This window comes from Salvelinus namaycush, chromosome 3 (genome assembly GCF_016432855.1).
Source record: "Salvelinus namaycush isolate Seneca chromosome 3, SaNama_1.0, whole genome shotgun sequence".
Classification (NCBI taxonomy): domain Eukaryota; kingdom Metazoa; phylum Chordata; class Actinopteri; order Salmoniformes; family Salmonidae; genus Salvelinus; species Salvelinus namaycush.
In genome coordinates, this window is record NC_052309.1 from 74046795 (window position 1) to 74063367 (window position 16573).

General features: G+C 41.9%; 2 protein-coding genes, 1 long non-coding RNA gene and 1 other non-coding gene across 4 annotated transcripts; 1 reads left to right on the top strand and 3 right to left on the bottom strand.

The window, feature by feature from the left end:
- The first annotated feature begins 106 nt into the window (after positions 1-106).
- On the top strand, positions 107-3144 carry ndufa6 (NADH:ubiquinone oxidoreductase subunit A6). The gene is made up of 3 exons (XM_038983973.1): positions 107-263; positions 2038-2153; positions 2419-3144. Exons 1-3 carry the CDS (start codon positions 125-127, stop codon positions 2548-2550), a joined length of 387 nt encoding a protein of 128 aa, XP_038839901.1. The 5' UTR covers positions 107-124; the 3' UTR covers positions 2551-3144.
- Positions 2988-4280, bottom strand: LOC120038035. The gene is made up of 3 exons (XR_005474930.1): positions 4109-4280; positions 3577-3741; positions 2988-3451 (listed from the first exon to the last, which is right to left on the bottom strand). It is a non-coding gene; the product is annotated as an uncharacterized LOC120038035 (long non-coding RNA).
- Positions 4281-4478: 198 nt separating this feature from the next.
- On the bottom strand, positions 4479-11958 carry fam234b (family with sequence similarity 234 member B). Its single transcript, XM_038988621.1, has 13 exons — positions 11887-11958; positions 10249-10797; positions 9718-9840; positions 9211-9462; positions 8951-9066; positions 8603-8762; positions 8363-8501; positions 8084-8284; positions 7563-7644; positions 7297-7461; positions 6345-6465; positions 6009-6238; positions 4479-5891 (listed from the first exon to the last, which is right to left on the bottom strand). Exons 1-12 carry the CDS (start codon positions 11921-11923, stop codon positions 6009-6011), a joined length of 2175 nt encoding a protein of 724 aa, XP_038844549.1. The 5' UTR covers positions 11924-11958; the 3' UTR covers positions 4479-5891.
- A 4263-nt stretch (positions 11959-16221) lies between these two features.
- Positions 16222-16376, bottom strand: LOC120045283. The gene has a single exon (XR_005476698.1). It is a non-coding gene; the product is annotated as a U12 minor spliceosomal RNA (small nuclear RNA).
- Between the last annotated feature and the right edge of the window lie 197 nt (positions 16377-16573).

Here is a 16573-nt window from a genome sequence, read left to right on the forward strand (position 1 = left end):
TGAGATAGGGAGCCCACATGAAGCAGATAAATGTCCCCCTCTACGCCAGGTGGCAGCACTAATACGTGTTTCAAATCAGAATTATAAACGATGCTAACCAGGGAAGAAGATAAAAGAAATAAACATGGCGTCCAGTGCCGCGACCCGGACAGCCGCTGGTGCTGCTAAAGTTGTCAAACCGATTTTCAGCAGGGATCTGGATGAAGCCAAGCGCCGAGTTCGGGAACTATATCGTGCCTGGTACAGAGAGGTTCCAAACACAGGTAAAACAAGCTCTCCCTTTGTATTAGATCCACACGAGCTGGATCCCAGCGTCAAGGTCGTGCTACGACAGCTAGCTAACGTTAACTAGCTGTAAGGCACTCTAGCTTCATATTTATTTTGCTCATTGGCTATTTATCTTGTCGATTTAAGTGAGCTAACATATACTTTCAATCTATGGCCACACTTAGCTAACGCGATGTGTCCACACTGAACAAAAATATAAATTGCAACATGTAAAGTGAACTGAAATAAAAGAGCCCAGAAATGTTCCACAAATTTGTTTACATCCCTGTTAGTGAGCATTTCTCCTTTGCCAAAATAATCCATCCACCTGCCAGGTCAAGAAGGTGATTAAACAGCATGATCATTACACGGGTTCACCTTGTGTTGGGGACAGTAAAAGGCCACTGTAAAATGTGCAGTTTTGTCACAGCACAATGCCACAGATGTCTCAAATTCTGAGGGAGTGTGCAATTGGCATGCTGACTACAGAGCTGTTGTCAGAGAGTTTAATTTTTATTTCTCTACCATAAGCCGCCTTAAATATTGTTTTAGAGAATTTGGCTGTACGTCCAACCGGCCTCACAACCACAGACCACGTGTAACCACACCAGCCCAGGACCTCCACATCCGGCTTCTTCAACTGCAGGATCTGAGACCAGCCACCCGGACAGCTGAGGAAACTGTGGGTTTGCACAACCGAAGTTTGTGAAGAAATTCTATCAGAAACTGTCTCAGGGAAGCTCATCTGTGTGCTTGTCGTCCTCACCAGGGTCTTGAGTTTGGCGTTGTAACTGACTTCAGTGGGCAAATGCTCAACTTTGATGGCCGCTGGAGAAGTGTGCTCTTCACTGATCAATCCCAGTTTTAACTACCGGGCAGATGGCAGACGTATGGCGTCTTGTGGGAGAGCAGTTTGCTGATGTCACCAATGTGAACAGAGTGCCTCTTAGTGGGGTTATGGTGTGGGCAGGCATAAGCTACGGACACTGAACACAAATGCATTTGATCGATGGCAATTTGAATGGACCTTGATGAGATCCCGTGGCCCACTGTCGTGCCATCCACTGCCATCACCTCATGATTCTGCATGACAATGCACTGCCCCATGTTGCAAGGATCTGTACATAATTCCTAGAAGCTGAAAATGTCCCAGTTTTTCCATGGCCTACATACTCACCAGACACATCACCCATTGAGCATGTTTGGGATGCGCTGGTGTACGACAGCATGTTCCAGTTCTCACCAATATCCAGCAACTTCGCAAAGCCATTGAAGAGGAGTGGGACAACATTCCAAAAGCCACAATCAACAGCCTGATCAACTCTGTGAAGATGTCGTGCTGCATGAGGTAAATGGTAGTCACTCCAGATACTCACTGGTTTTCTGATCTACGTCCCTACTTTATTTTAATTTTTCTAATTGTAAAGGTGTCTGTGACCAACAGATACATGTCTGTATTCCCAGTCATGTGAAATCCATAGATTAGGGCCTAATTTATTTCTTTCAATTGACTGATTTCCTTATACGAAAAATCTTTGAAATTGTGGCATGTTGCGTCTTATACTTTTGTTCAGCGTACTAGCAGCTAGCTAGTTTATCTTCATTAACAACTTTATTTTTTATGAATGGACAGTACAATACACTTCCTACATTTGCAGATAGGCCACATGATTAGCAATTTGACAAGTAAATGCATTAATATGCATATTTCTTTTAGCTTGTTGTGGGAATTTTATAGGATTACATCTTGTCTTATGTTTTGTCCCACAGTGACTACCTTTCAGCTGGACATCACAGCTCGCCAGGGAACAGATAAAGTGAGGGAGATGTTTGACAGGAACAAGCACGTCAATGACCCCCGTGTGATTGACATGCTTGTCATTAAGGTTAGTCTGCTCTGCTCCCCAAGCAGTCAATTTTCTCTCATGCAGTTAGCCTAGTTTCTTAGTGGCACGGTGGGTTAGTGTTATACTGCTAGACCGAGATACAAACTGTCTAGATAACTGGGCTGTCATGCTCTACATCATTTTACATTTGACGCACCCAAATCGTTCAAAGAAAACAACTTTGACGGGAATATTTACGAAGCTCAATGGTCACGTATCAAGTGTAGTGAGTGATGTTTTCTTTGCATACTTTTGGTTACAATAGGGTAAGATGGAGCTGCAGGAGACCATCAATGTCTGGAAGCAGAAGACCCACATTATGCGCTATTTCCATGAGACGGAGGTACCACGCCCTGCAGACTTTCTGTCCAGATTTTATGTTGGACATGACAATTGAACTGCTCCCTGTACTTTCCACCCTGTTTTGTCCAGTGTAACAGAGGCTTCCCCTTATTTAACTGTAAATATACACATGATACCCAATCTTGTCAAGTCCTCATTGTACAAATGTTTTCATTTTGTGAAGTCATGGGACTGTTACTTCCCACTTGAAGTTGGAAGGCTCTCCTTGTGCACTGCATAGCGATTCCTCTGCGTTGCCACAGTAGAGATGCTTTAATGTGATACAGAAGTGTTTGTGCAAACTAGCCCTTATGATCACCAAGTTCAGAAGATGGATGCTGAGACCAAGGAATATCAGTATGGTTGTCATGGACCCTGTGTTTACCCTGTACCCACTCCAATTCAATAAGCCAGTTATTAGTTGATAAGCCTCTGAATAGTTTGAATTGTCATGAATGACATGCCACTGACGGACATTACATTTAGGTCGACTTTATTAGAGCAGTTCATCAAAAACAAATGCAACAGGTTGGAATAAAAAGCACCAAGGGTTCTTGATAACCTATATCAGAAACCAGATAAATAGGGACACCTATGCAGGCCTGTCACCTGATTTAAGGCCTTCCCAAATAAATCAATATCCCCAGAATGATTGAAAACAGAACAAATATTTCCATCAATGTAGAAGATATCACTGGCTAAATCAAAAGCAACTGATCCAAGGGTTTCCTTCTGCACACCGATCTATTTTATTTAGTAAGACTTATCTGTGCATGTAAACATTATCACTAGGGAGGAATTAGTCCTATCACTTCTCTAAAACAGCTCTGTATCCAGGCAGGCACACATCACAATGGATGGGGAGAGAAGAACCAGAAAGGCTTTGAGTTTAAGATCCTCAAGTCTTTTCAGCTGTCACACGTCTTCCCATTGTCTGAGAGGCGACACATTACGCTCTGTTGAGGGAGAGCACAGTAATAGGCCTCATCTTCCTTGAGGTCAAATGTCATCTTTATTGCTTAAATGTTAAGAGATCAATCGTCTGAAGTTGATTTTATTGATCATTATACATACAACATACCCAGGTCATATGTTGGAGCATACAGACCCTTCAGTCATCGTTATCATCCTCAGGGACGAAGATGTCATGCTCTTCCAGCAGCGCAGCAAAGTTCTTGCTGATCAGAGTTCCGACATACAGGAAGGGGATCACAACCACAGCAATCCGGAAAAGGCCAAATGAGGTCTGGACAATTGTCAACAATTCCATCACAAAAACATATCTATGTTAGCCTGCAATGCTGTGTGATTTTATACACAATGACAACCAGGATAAAATAAAAAATGAATGTCAAATAATTTACATGATGCATGCCTTACACATTTAAACAGGCATGTATTTATAACACTTACAGTGAAATGGAGAGGTATAGGCTCACCGAGATCCTACCTGCGATTAAACTACTATTAAGTTATAAGATATAACGTTAATTACAAATCTTGCCTGGCCATTTTATCATGCACAAATACCTTTCACGTACCTTTACTAAATTCCTCCCTCCGCCTTTCATTTCATAAATGACCTGCGCATATTTTCAACAGACAGCACTCACCTTCTTGGGTTTTGGCAAAATACCACCTGATGCTGAGCACACAACTGTTCGGTAATGAGATAGTGCCTCCCCGAATGCATTAGCATAAAACCCAGAAAATGTTGGTACATGACTGTTTTTCAACACCAACAGTCTGCCCTGACGAACCAAGACAGACGCCATCTTCCAAGCCTTTGACGCTCGCAGCAATGCAGAAAGAGATTATTTTGGATGCACCCAAGCACCGCCCCTGAGCCTGCGCCCTCCTTTTACTCGAATATTTCTCATGATTAATTACAGTGTTTTTATGATAATTTATTGCAAACGGAGCTGAATCCGTAGTACAGCTGTAGTACAAAACACTACATTTGTAGCAGCAAGAATTGCAGCAGTACATTTATTTCTTCATGTGATCTGTAAATGTTTTCCAGTATGTCAGCAATATTTACAAGTACCAATAGCAATACAATGCACAGTTACCATACATGGCACTCAGCAATAATGTATCATCACTACAATAGTTATTGATTAAAGAAATGTAAACCTTTCAGTAAGTAGCATATCAGTAAATACTGTTGTGGAGAGTGGGGTAAGTTGAGCCTTAAGGTTCATTTCGCCTGCCCTTGTTTCTAAGAAACCATACAACATTAATCATGTGACCAAGTAGCAGAGGCACACAAGGTCTTAACCGATGACAGTCTGATCATGCTAAACCTATCAAGAATCTCGCAGACCAGTTTCATGGGCTTAGTACACCATTAGTATTTTTTGCATTCATGGGCTTAGTAGCCTCATGCAGAGAACTTGCCTATTAATTGGCACATCGACACAACATCCCTGTCCCTGACAACTGGTCAAGAAATGGAAGGGTTAATAATATTAAATATAGTGATCTATATCTGAATGTAGACATACATTTCAGATATACAATATACCACACCCCCATTCCATGAATTAAACTTTGACCTACCAGCACCCACTTACCCCAAGGTAGCTCAACCTACCCTGTCCCTATGCATACCTGGGGAAAGTTGTGCCAAGAAACCACTTTTTTGAATGAGCTGTTTCAAAACTTAAATGTTTACATGAATTCTGATTATTTTCAGGGATACACAACATCCTGAAATATATGTAGATATCAATGTTGGAACGAATACTGTATTTTCCTTGATGTAGTGATGCTGAATGTAAAAAATGGCTCAACATACCCCACTCTACCCTACAGCCAAAATATATATGTACAGACTCCCTTTACATAACTGGGTAATTCTGCTTGAACACAGACCTCAATTGCCTAATTGAAAAAGTGGATATGAGAGGGGAATGAATGTATTTAGAGGAATGAACTGGGTAATTGCCTCTCATTCTGTAGATTAAAATATACTAAATGAGTGAGGTGCCAATGGACAACTTACACCTACACCCCTACCTTTCAAATCATTGTGCTTGATCTCCAGAAGTTTCTTCTATGTACTTACTTACATATTTTGATTTCCATTCACCCCAAACAAGGTAAATAGTCATTGATATATTAAATTCAATATTCAATAAAAAGGACTAGTCATAAATAAATAAGTCAACTCATAATATATACACATATAATACAAATACAGCAAAATAAATATTTTTCAGCAAGTGAGATGAGTAATAATAGAAATTAAAATTGTACTTTGGACAAAAGTGGAAATGTAAACAGCTTGAGATAAATCTCCTTCACTTGTTGTGTATCATGGTGTTTCCACAGGTTTGGTCCCGCCAGTGGTTTCCCTCTGATCATGTAGAACCAGCAAGTGATAACTCCTCTCTACACAGGAAAACAAAATGATGTGTTTCATCATCCGAAACTACACAGACACCACAAACATCATGTCATATAAAGCATATTCTGGACATACTTAGCTATGTTCCCTCCCCTTTTTACCTAATGGTTTTTGAAGGTGAGACGCCTGAAGAACTTGTTTATCTCAAATACTCCAGGTCTGACTGGTACCCCTGCAGTGCTGCTCTCTCCCAGCCTCACAATCTGTCCAGCAGTGATTGCTGCCCTGAGGCTCATGCTCTTCACCACCCGAGACCCAGGCCCCAGGCCAGAGGTTGGCCGGGAGGACACAGTAATGTAGGAGGCATCCTTCTGCGGCTCCTGGTAACTCACTAAGACAGAGAAAAGGGGAGAAACAGTTGATCAGCAGTGCTACTAACAACAGCCATAATCATTTGCACAATTATAAAATAATAAATACAGCACATCATGCATCACCTGCAGCAGTAAGAATGGTGTCTGTGGTGCTGGCGAGCTCCAGAAGGATTGTGGGATATGCAGGATGTAACATGAAGAGCTTTCGGATGACTGGCATGGCTTGAACCACCCCTGGTGCCACCTGTTAACAGAGCAAGACTTAAAATAGATTTCAACTACTGAACTCTATAGTACGATAGGCACAAATATGTAATCCTTTACCTATCGGGTTGGGGTTAATTCCACAAGTTACGGGAGACACCAAAAGGGACTTTCTATCTTCCGACTGCCAACCTGAACATTGACTATTGTTAACATTCTGGCAGCAAGGTTCTGGTTAATTCCACTAATTCAATTCTAATTCAATTCTCTCTTCTTGTAAATTCAAATTAATTCAATTAAAATTCAATTTTTGTCAATTATCCAAAGTGTCTGCTAAATGACTACGGTCAGTCTTTGAATTCAGAGATAATTCAATTCCTCTCAATTCCAATGCTAGGTAAATTCCAAGAATTGAATTCCCAATTGAATATTCCGAACAATTCCATAAATTACATTCCGAAATTAAATTCCCTCAGGCTTTCAGGCTGATCATATCAATATCCATACAGCTTAGCTATACTGAAAATATTGAAATACAACTTTAAATGATTTTAAACAAATCCTGCAGTACATTTTTCAATACTAACTGCATTAATTCCATTAACTGGAAAATTTACAAATATTAAATTCCAATTAAAATAGTTCAAACAGTCTAATTCCAATTCCATAACTTGACGATTGTTGAAATTTGAATTGAATTCAACATAAATTCTCCACTTCATGAGTGAATTCAAATATTTAATTGGAATTTCAAATTAAATTGGAATTGACCCCAACCCTTGTGCCTATACCACTGAAGGATGAAGCAACATAACACGCTCTCATAGAACATCTATTCCTGCTCCTTATAAGGATTCAACAAGGGACTCACAGTTGTCTTGGTGAGGTTCTTTGGTGGTCTGACAGGGTCACCGGCCCAGAAAAGGAAAGCTGATTGAGCAGATGTCATGATTGAAGTACCTTCCAGGTCAAGGCGTGGACAAATAAACTCTGTCTCCCACAGACTACGCCCACTGGCTCCATCAACCACCTGAACCTGAGATCACAGAGAGATGGATGGTCATCTTTGTAAATATGTATAACTGTCTGAGAAGTATAATAGCTATAGGTGTAAGTGTTTGTAGAAGGAGATGATACTTTTCTCATTCTAGGGGCCCCAGACTTCTGTATGAGGAGATCTGGGATTCCATCCTCGTTGAATTGGCCTGGTGCTGGACGACTGAGACAATGATAAATGATTCAGGTTATTTTAGCTCTATAACTTTATAGGGCAGTGGTTTTCAAACCTCTCCTTCGGGGATCCCCAGTCACTCCATATATTTGAACTATTCTAGAGCTAGCACACCCGATTCAACTTGTCAGCTAATTACCAAGCCCTTGATTAGGTCAAGTAGTTGAGCTAGTTCAGGGCTACAACTAAATTGTGAAACTTCTGTGGGTCCCCGAGGAGAGGTTTGAAAACCACTGTTATAGGGTATTACTTTATAGTTTTATATATTGATATTGATTTCTGTATTGTTGGGAAAAGAGCTTGCAAGAAATGCACTTCACTGCACTTGTGCACGTGACAATAAAACTTGAAGCTATCCCTTTTATGCTTAGTCATATACACCCTAATGATAAACTTCTCCATATATCATGGTGACCATATATCCTACCTGTGTATGGCTGAGGAGGTAAGAGTCCACTCGGTGTGTGCGTCCTTCTCTCTCAGCACAGAGAGCTTGCTGGAGAGCTTGCCACACACCAGCACCCAGTCACTGCGGCTGGAGTTGAGGTTGGAGATGGAGTCCAGGCTGTTGTGGTTGTTACACAAGCCAGCCACTAGGGGGACCAGGAACTCCACTTGCTCAGTTCCACTGGACAGAGAAAGTCAAACAGTCGTTCAAACACGCACTCTATTGTAATTGTGTAACCGAGCACTTTCTTAGCCTTACCTGGAGATGTGTATGAGGGAGGAGTTGGTTTTCCTAAGCTTCTCCCAGCCGGGGTCCTTCAGTCTTAGACCAGGGGATATGGGTGTTTTTCCAGTAGCCCGAGTGTAAATATCTCCCAGGGATACAGCCTCTACAGTGCCTGAGTTAGTATAGCAGATACATTATCAGACATTTAGTCATTTCAAATAAGAAACATATTTTTTCAAAGTCACTGTGCTTGATATAAAATGAATCCCTTACCTAGTCCAAATAGAATGTAATATGCCCCCAGCTGTGTCTCATGAAACAGGGGACCAATCAGCTTTCCAGAGACATTAAAGGTTGTGAGGTTAAAGGTCACGGGATGTCCAAGCAGAGCTCCAGTCAGCCCAGACAGCAGGAGCAGTGAGAGGTCAGACACCTGAAAATAAGTTTGAGACAGTTTGATGGGAGCATTCTAGACTGACAGGAAAATGAGTGTTGTTAACACAGTGACTCTGAAGATTTGGGAGTATGGTCTATATTGTAATAATAATATGATTTATATAGTAACAATTGTCTTATTACAGCAATAAATATGTATAGGTGCCAAGCCAGAGATTGTCATACCTGGTCAGCAGGTAAAGTGGCAATCAGCAAGTCAGGAACAGAGTCACCTTGGAGATCTGGCAGGGAAACTGCCTGGGACTGGATCTCCCCTGGGGCTACCGACCACAGCTTCTTCCCTGAGGAGGAAAATACAATACTGAACATAAAACTATTAACTACAACACATTATTAATACATCTACACAACTGCTACAATGTTCATGCTTGTAGCTGTGAAACTGAACCATTAAAAGCAATGCATTTCTGTGGTTGTTGTCTGACCTGTGGTGCTGTTGACAGCAGTGAGGTGTGCAGACTCGATGAGCAGACACACGGGGCCGCTAGCTCTGTCTCTCTGGCCAGATAGGGGAATGGCGCGTTTGGGGAGGGCTCTGAGGGCAGCGCCCCCTGTTGGCAGTGGTGATGGGTGGGCTTCGTACTGCAGCCCACACTGGATGGACTCCACAGGTTCCCTGAGGAACCTCCTCCAGAGCACCTCACCACTGAATGCAGATAGGGCCACCACACTGTACTCTGGGAGAGACAGAGAGGGAGAAAGAGAAGGGGGTAAAGGTGGATGGGGTTTATTACGTGTGGCAAATTGTGTGTTCTCAGCAGTTTACTGGGGCTAGCAGGATTAGATATGGAGATTAGTATTACATAATCACTGGTAGATTTTTATGGTGTACAGTGAGGAGGTGGGCTTGAGAGAGAATAACGCCTAAAAATGAGGGTTGAAAATATCATCTTCGTTACTACGACAATGTCCCTTGCTGTTTCCATAGATACCTTTGTTGTTCCCCGCAGAACTGGAGAGATGGGTATTGTTGCTCTTTTGAGTGACTCCCATTAGCACATCCTCAACTGAGTCATTGTCAACATCCCACAGTGCAAGAGGAGGTGGGGTAACACCTAAAGAAGAAGAAAACCACTGTTACAGACAGGAACGGTTTGTAACTACTATTTACTAAACTAGACCTGCGGTTGCTTTGCTAACATGCTATTATAATAATCACGGTAATGTGTAATCATAGTAATCCAGACTGTGTAATATCCACCCCCTGACAAAGACAGTCAGCTAAATCTGAGTTTTGTGTTCTCAACTGCTTTCTCATACAGTTGACTTTATTGTGATGTTGACTGTGTGCTTATCTTAATCTAAAGCACTAGTCTACTCAGAGTCTGACCAGTCGGACCTGACCTGTAGTTTTCTCTTTCTCTGCTGTGAGAGAGAGGTGTATTGGTATCAGCAACCAGCAACATGTGGGTAAACTGTAGTGTTTTCATGTGTATTGTTTATACATTAGACTCCTCACTCACCTCCCACATGATCACCCAGCTCTTTCTCCCACTGCGGCCGTTTGTCCAGTTCCCCATGCTGACAAGGCACCAAAAAGGCACACAGCAGCACCACCAGCATGGCACAGACCAGAGGCACCAGGAAAAACGCTGCCCGGATGGCTCCCCTCACCTTAGCCTTCTTCCCGTCCGGGTCAGCACTGGCACTGACACCCAATCCAGGGCCACCAGAGGCCCCAAGCCCCCCTCCATCCTCTACTCCCTCATCCCTGTTTGTCTCTCTCTGGCTCCAGTACTGCATGCCCTTCTCCTCTCTCTCCTGCCTCTTTTTTCCCGGGAGCCGTTCTCTCCACTCATCATCGTCCTCCTCTTCCTCCTCTGCCTCATCTTCATCCCCTACGAGCCTCCCTGTTCTGCTCCCTCTCAGCTCTGAGGTACTTGTACCCATGCAGTTGCCCCTCCCCAGGCCATTGCGGGGATAGTTGAGGACCAGGTCGTCCTCCTCACTCTCGTCCTCACTGTCGGCCTGAGTGAGGGGGTCATACTCTCCAAGCTCCGAGCCCTTCTTCCCTGTGAGGGACATACACACAAAGACACACACGGTTAACCTATTACTGCAGTGGGCTAAATCAGGGTCACACAGAGTTGTTTCTTGGTAGTCTTAAACAAATCTACGTTGAAACAAAAGTATACACCTCACACACATGGTTATGGGCTTAAAAAAATGAAGACACCTGTACATGTCAGATATAGAGTTGAAATGTATTACATTTTGAGTTTGCATCCCAATATTACACTTAATATACATCACAGAAGACTGAAATATAACAAAACCATATGACATAGAAACACTGGATAATGTTTATTAATTATGATATTCTGACAAATATTAATAACATTCCACCCTTGAGGCCACTAGAGCTCGATTTGGTCATTTGACTGCAGGACAGGGGTCTACAGATCTGTTCTGGAAACAAAGCCCAGGTGAAAACTAGAATGATCTGATAGAGCATGGTGGTACCTGATAGAACGATAGGCATCCCAAAAGGCCAGGGAAGTTACTCAAATATTGTTTATTTTAACACCAAATTAATTATGTCCTACCCTGGTCCCAGATCTGTTTGTACCCTTGCCGACTCTATTGCTCATTGTTTGGCATGACAATAATTGCCAAGTTAAATGAAGGACCCCCATTACATGGCCTTATATGTAGTTATTTGTTGAACACGAGATTTAAGCAAGTAGCTAAATCTGTTATAACATTATTATGACAGTGAGCACTGAGCAATCAAGCGACTTCGATGTGGCACCTTACTGTACTGTACAGTAGCTAGCTAGTGCGGCACATAGGATTGTGAATGATGCAATGTTTTTCTATTAAAGCTTGAAAAGAAACGAAATATCAAACATTGAAAATAAGTGTCGATTTTCACCTCTCAATTCTGTACTGTCATTAAACAAATAAAAACATTATTTTGTGTTATTGCAATCAACATTACTGTAGCTAGCTGGCTGGCTGTTCTAGCTAGCTCACATGAGCTAACAGAATGACACCAAAACAACATTGAGACAAGACACGACTGGTACAAGGACTACACAACATCCTTTTCACCTAATCAATCATATCTATTTCCCAAATCATTGCAAAGCGTCTCTTACCAGGCAATTTGAGAGCACGGGACAAAGCTGCAGCCATTGCAAATTGTAACGGCGCTGTGCTGCAGAATTGATCCTCTCATCCCACGGAGGCGCCAAAGAACTGTTGTGTGTGTGTGTGTGTGTGCGTGTGTGTGCCACACTGTGTGGACGTTTCGGGATCGTAGCGAGTGCATTCTGGGATACAACGTTTTTTCATACCAAAAATAATATAATAAAGGGTATGACATTTCTGCAGCCCGTAGTATGGAAGGTAAGGGAAGACAGGGAGCGAGCATTTTGTCCCCCCTTGATAAAAAAAATCGAAATAAAATAATAGCCAATCAGCGCTGAGATAAACTCAAAAAAAGGTGTCAAGGGAAGCCAGTTTGGATTTGGCTTCACCCCATCACAGAGAAATATGTCATTGATCAAAGCAACTTGAATTGTTGCATCTCATTGTGTTGTTGTCCTCCGGTGTCTAGCAAGCTAAAATTGGCCCTTAAATTAGCCATGGATGAAGATAGGGATTTGGACTTGTGGTTTTACTTAATTCTCCATACTGGCCAATGATTATAACGGCAATTCTGATCCAATCATAACATACATTGTGCCAGTGGACTGAGAGGATGGGAGTTCAATATGTAGGTTGTAGCTAGATGTAGAAGACTAATGTTAACTAGCTAAAGTTGCCCATGAAAGGAAGTTGGGCTAGCGAGCAAGCATTTTAGCCACGTAGCCTAAGGCAATAAAAAATACAAGTGTGTACTGTATGACAGAGTCATAGACCGTTTCGTCAACAGGAAAGAGCAGGATGACATTGGCGTTTCTCTACAGGTAGGGTGAGTCAACATGTTTCTTCTTCTTGCATGAACACAAAAACACACATACAAATCAGAACCATGGACAGCCAAATCATATTTAACTTACATTGATTGGACTAAATTGTTTTTGGTATATTTTAGTTGTCCCTGTATTAGACTAAACATAGGTGATTTGATGGTGTTGAAATGTCGAAGTTGAAATGGTGCTGAAATAGTGGAGGCAGCTCCTGTTTTCATTGTGACTTGCAGTAACTCTCTGTGTTTCTAAATCAATAGTTGTTTAGTAGTCCGAAAAAGTCGGAAACATTACTTTCTTCACCATGCTGTATGTCATGAAACTGTTTGTTACGTGCAATATGCTTTGTGGACTTTACAGAACAGAGATTACTCTCCGGTTTTGTGATGGAACAAAGGAGTGGTTGAATTTATTCTGCCACTGTGTCTTCTTATTGTCTCTGCCTTAGGCATACATCCCAGCACAAGGCATATGAACTTACAAGTTATAGAACAAACAACGCAATTATCACAACGCATACACTATATATACAAAAGTATGTGGACACCCCTTCAAATGAGTGGAATTGGCTATTTCAGCCACACCCATTGCTGACAGGTGTATAAAATCAAGCACACCGCCATGCAATCTCCATAGACAAACATTGGCAGTGGTGGCCTTACTGAAGAGCTCAGTGACTTTCAACATGGCACCGTCAAGGGATGCCTGTTTCCAAAAAGTTGGTTTGAGAAATTTCTGCCCTGCTAGAGCTGCCCCGGTCAACTGTAAGTGCTGTTATTGGGAAGTGGAAATGTCTAGGAGCAACAGCGGCTCAGCCGCAAAGTGGTAGGCCACACAAGCTCACAAAACTGCCGAGTGCTGAAGTGTGTAGCGTGTAAAAATTGTCTGTCCTCGGTTGCAACACTCACTACCAAGTTCCAAACTGCCTCTGGAAGCAACATCAGCACAAGAACTGTTCTCCAGGAGTTTCATGAAATGGGTTTTCCATGGCCGAGCAACCGCACATGGTTCGGGCTAGGCCCCTTGGTTCCAGTGGAGGGAAATCTTAATACTACAGCATACAATGACATTCTAGACGATTCTGTGCTTCCAACTTTGTGGTAACAGTTTTGTGATGGTCTTTTCCTGTTTCAACATGACTATGCCCCTTTGCACAAAGTGAGGTCCATACAGATGTTTTTTTGAGATTGGTGTGGAAGAACTTGACTGGCCTGCACAGAGCCCTGACCTGAATACCATCGAACACCTTTGGGATGAATTGTAACGTCGACTGAGAGCCAGGCCTAATGCTCTAGTGGCTGAAAGGAAGCAAGTCCCCGCAGCAATGTTCCACTATCTAGTGGAAAGCCTTCTCTGAACAGTGGGCTGTTATTTATTTATTTAACCTTTATTTAACTAGGCAAGTCAGTTAAGAACAAATTCTTATTTACAATGACGGCCTACACCGGCCAAACCCGGACAACGCTGGGCCAATTGTGCGCCGCCCTATGGGACTCCCAATCACGGCCGGTTGTGATACAGCCTGGAATCAAACCAGAGTGTCTGTAGTGATGCCTCAAGCACTGAGATGCAGTGCCTTAGACCGCTGCGCCAAAGGGGACCAACTCCACATTAATGCCCATGATTTTAGAATGATATGTTCGACGAACAGGTGTCCACATACTTCTGGTGTATGTTGTCGTTTTTTCTGGCTTGGCTTTCCCAGTGATTTTACCCACGCATCTCTACTGCTCTTTAGTGGTTATTACTACCAGAGATGGTTAGAATCTATACCTCCTCTGGTTATTACCCCTCCATGAAATGACTGACAAACATAATTAAGTTTTACTGACTTTTATGGTGCATTAATGGAACCTTATTTCATTACGGACTGGAAAGGAGGCTACAAAATACAATTTTGTGGTTGAAATTATATTTCACCACATGAGAGACCTTTCACATTGATTCATCTGATTTTGCTTGTGTCCAGCTCTGCATGGGAAGGTGTTTTACCACTTGGCTGTGGTAGGTCTGGTAGTGACAGTAGGATGGATGAGGGAGGCATGCATTGAGAAAATACAGATATGGGACACAAATACAAGGCATCATACTTAGTCATGCTCACACAGGGTCAGGAAGGAAATTATATGACAAATAATGATCAGTTAAAAATCATCTACTATATCATGCCTTTAACACCGACACACACACACACACACACACACACACACACACACACACACACACACACACACACACACACACACACACACACACACACACACACACACACACACACACACACACACACACACACACACACACACACACACGGGTTCACTCTGCTCTGTATGCTTCTATAACTTTATAGTGACATTCTGGTTTTAGTGTTCCTACCTTTTTGTATAGCCTACCATTTTTTTGTAAATATATATACAATACTGCCACCTCGTGGCACAAAGTTAAATGCACTCGGGTTTTGGTGGAAATTCCGGAAACAATTTATGGTCAATAACTAGTAGGTTTCCATCAACAACAGATTTTAATGTGAATATTTAAAAATCCGTATAAAGAAAATATGCGCATTTTCCCACCAGTGGTGTTTCCAAGAAACGGACTTGTTGCTGATAAAAATCTGGGCGTGATGACATATTTGAATATTTATTGGAAAGGAGCATCAAGATCACCGCGCACTTTCATCACCCTTTGAAGTTCATCATACATTATTTAATCTGTAGCCTAATAAACTGCATGGTTTCCCAAATCGTAGTGGGAGGGGCACCCACCACGTCGTCTTCGTGTGACTCCCAAGTTTAGTTTGATATGATGGTTACTAGATCAATATTTGCGAATAAAGGCGTTTCCACAACCATGTTATCCATCATTCATTTTACCAACAAAAAAAGATCCTACCATGTAGAAAGGAACACGTTACCTGTCTGCATTTATACAATTGTACCGAAACTTCCTGTTTCCATCACAGCTTTCGGATTATTTTCATAGGGTATGACTACTCATATAAAAACTGTGGATGGAAACATGGTTATTAGCTAGGTTTCCAACCAATTGGCAACGGATGTATATATTCCCAAATCAGCATAAAGAAAATATGAGCATTTTCCCACCAGTGGTATGTTTCCAATAAACTGACTTGTTGAACATTAAAATCACTGCGTGATGACGTAGTGTACACAACATTAGATTTTAAAAGTTAAAGTTCAATGTGTTTTCATCGCATTTTCAACTACCGATAATTTTGTTAAATAGCAAATGTGCCTACTCTGCCTAAACTTTTTTTTATACAGTATGACATTATCCGCATAAAACTGTTGATGGAACGTGGTTAGAGAAATAGAAGGCAGAAATGTTCTTTATGTTGAAAAAGGTTTTGGAGAAGGTGCAGTAAGTACTATTATAGATGCCTGACGTTCTATTTTTATGTAATAGTACGTTACAATCATGGAAAATATAATTCCATTTTGGTTCTGTGTAACCTTGTGTCAGTATCCCGAAAGGGGTTTATATTTTACATGAGAGGTCGGGGCAGACCCATGTCCCGCAAGGCATCTCACAAAGTAGGTGAGTCACCTAAACAGGCGGACCTGTACCCGTTCAAAAATTGATCTCGCAAATCTAGGCGAGGACACGGGCGTCACCCCGCGTCGTTATTTTCCTTACTCATCAGTTTAAGGCATAACCAATCGATGGTCGAGGGCATTACTTAGCTCTGTATGCAGACTATTACACTCATGGTGTTTACCATTGGCGTTCACTTCAAAAAGTATAAACCTACAGCTGCATTTTATTTTCTGAGCGCATTATGTGATACAGAATTGTACGTTTCCATTCCTCCATTTAATCAGGTAAAATATAGCTTTTCTACGAGATTTTA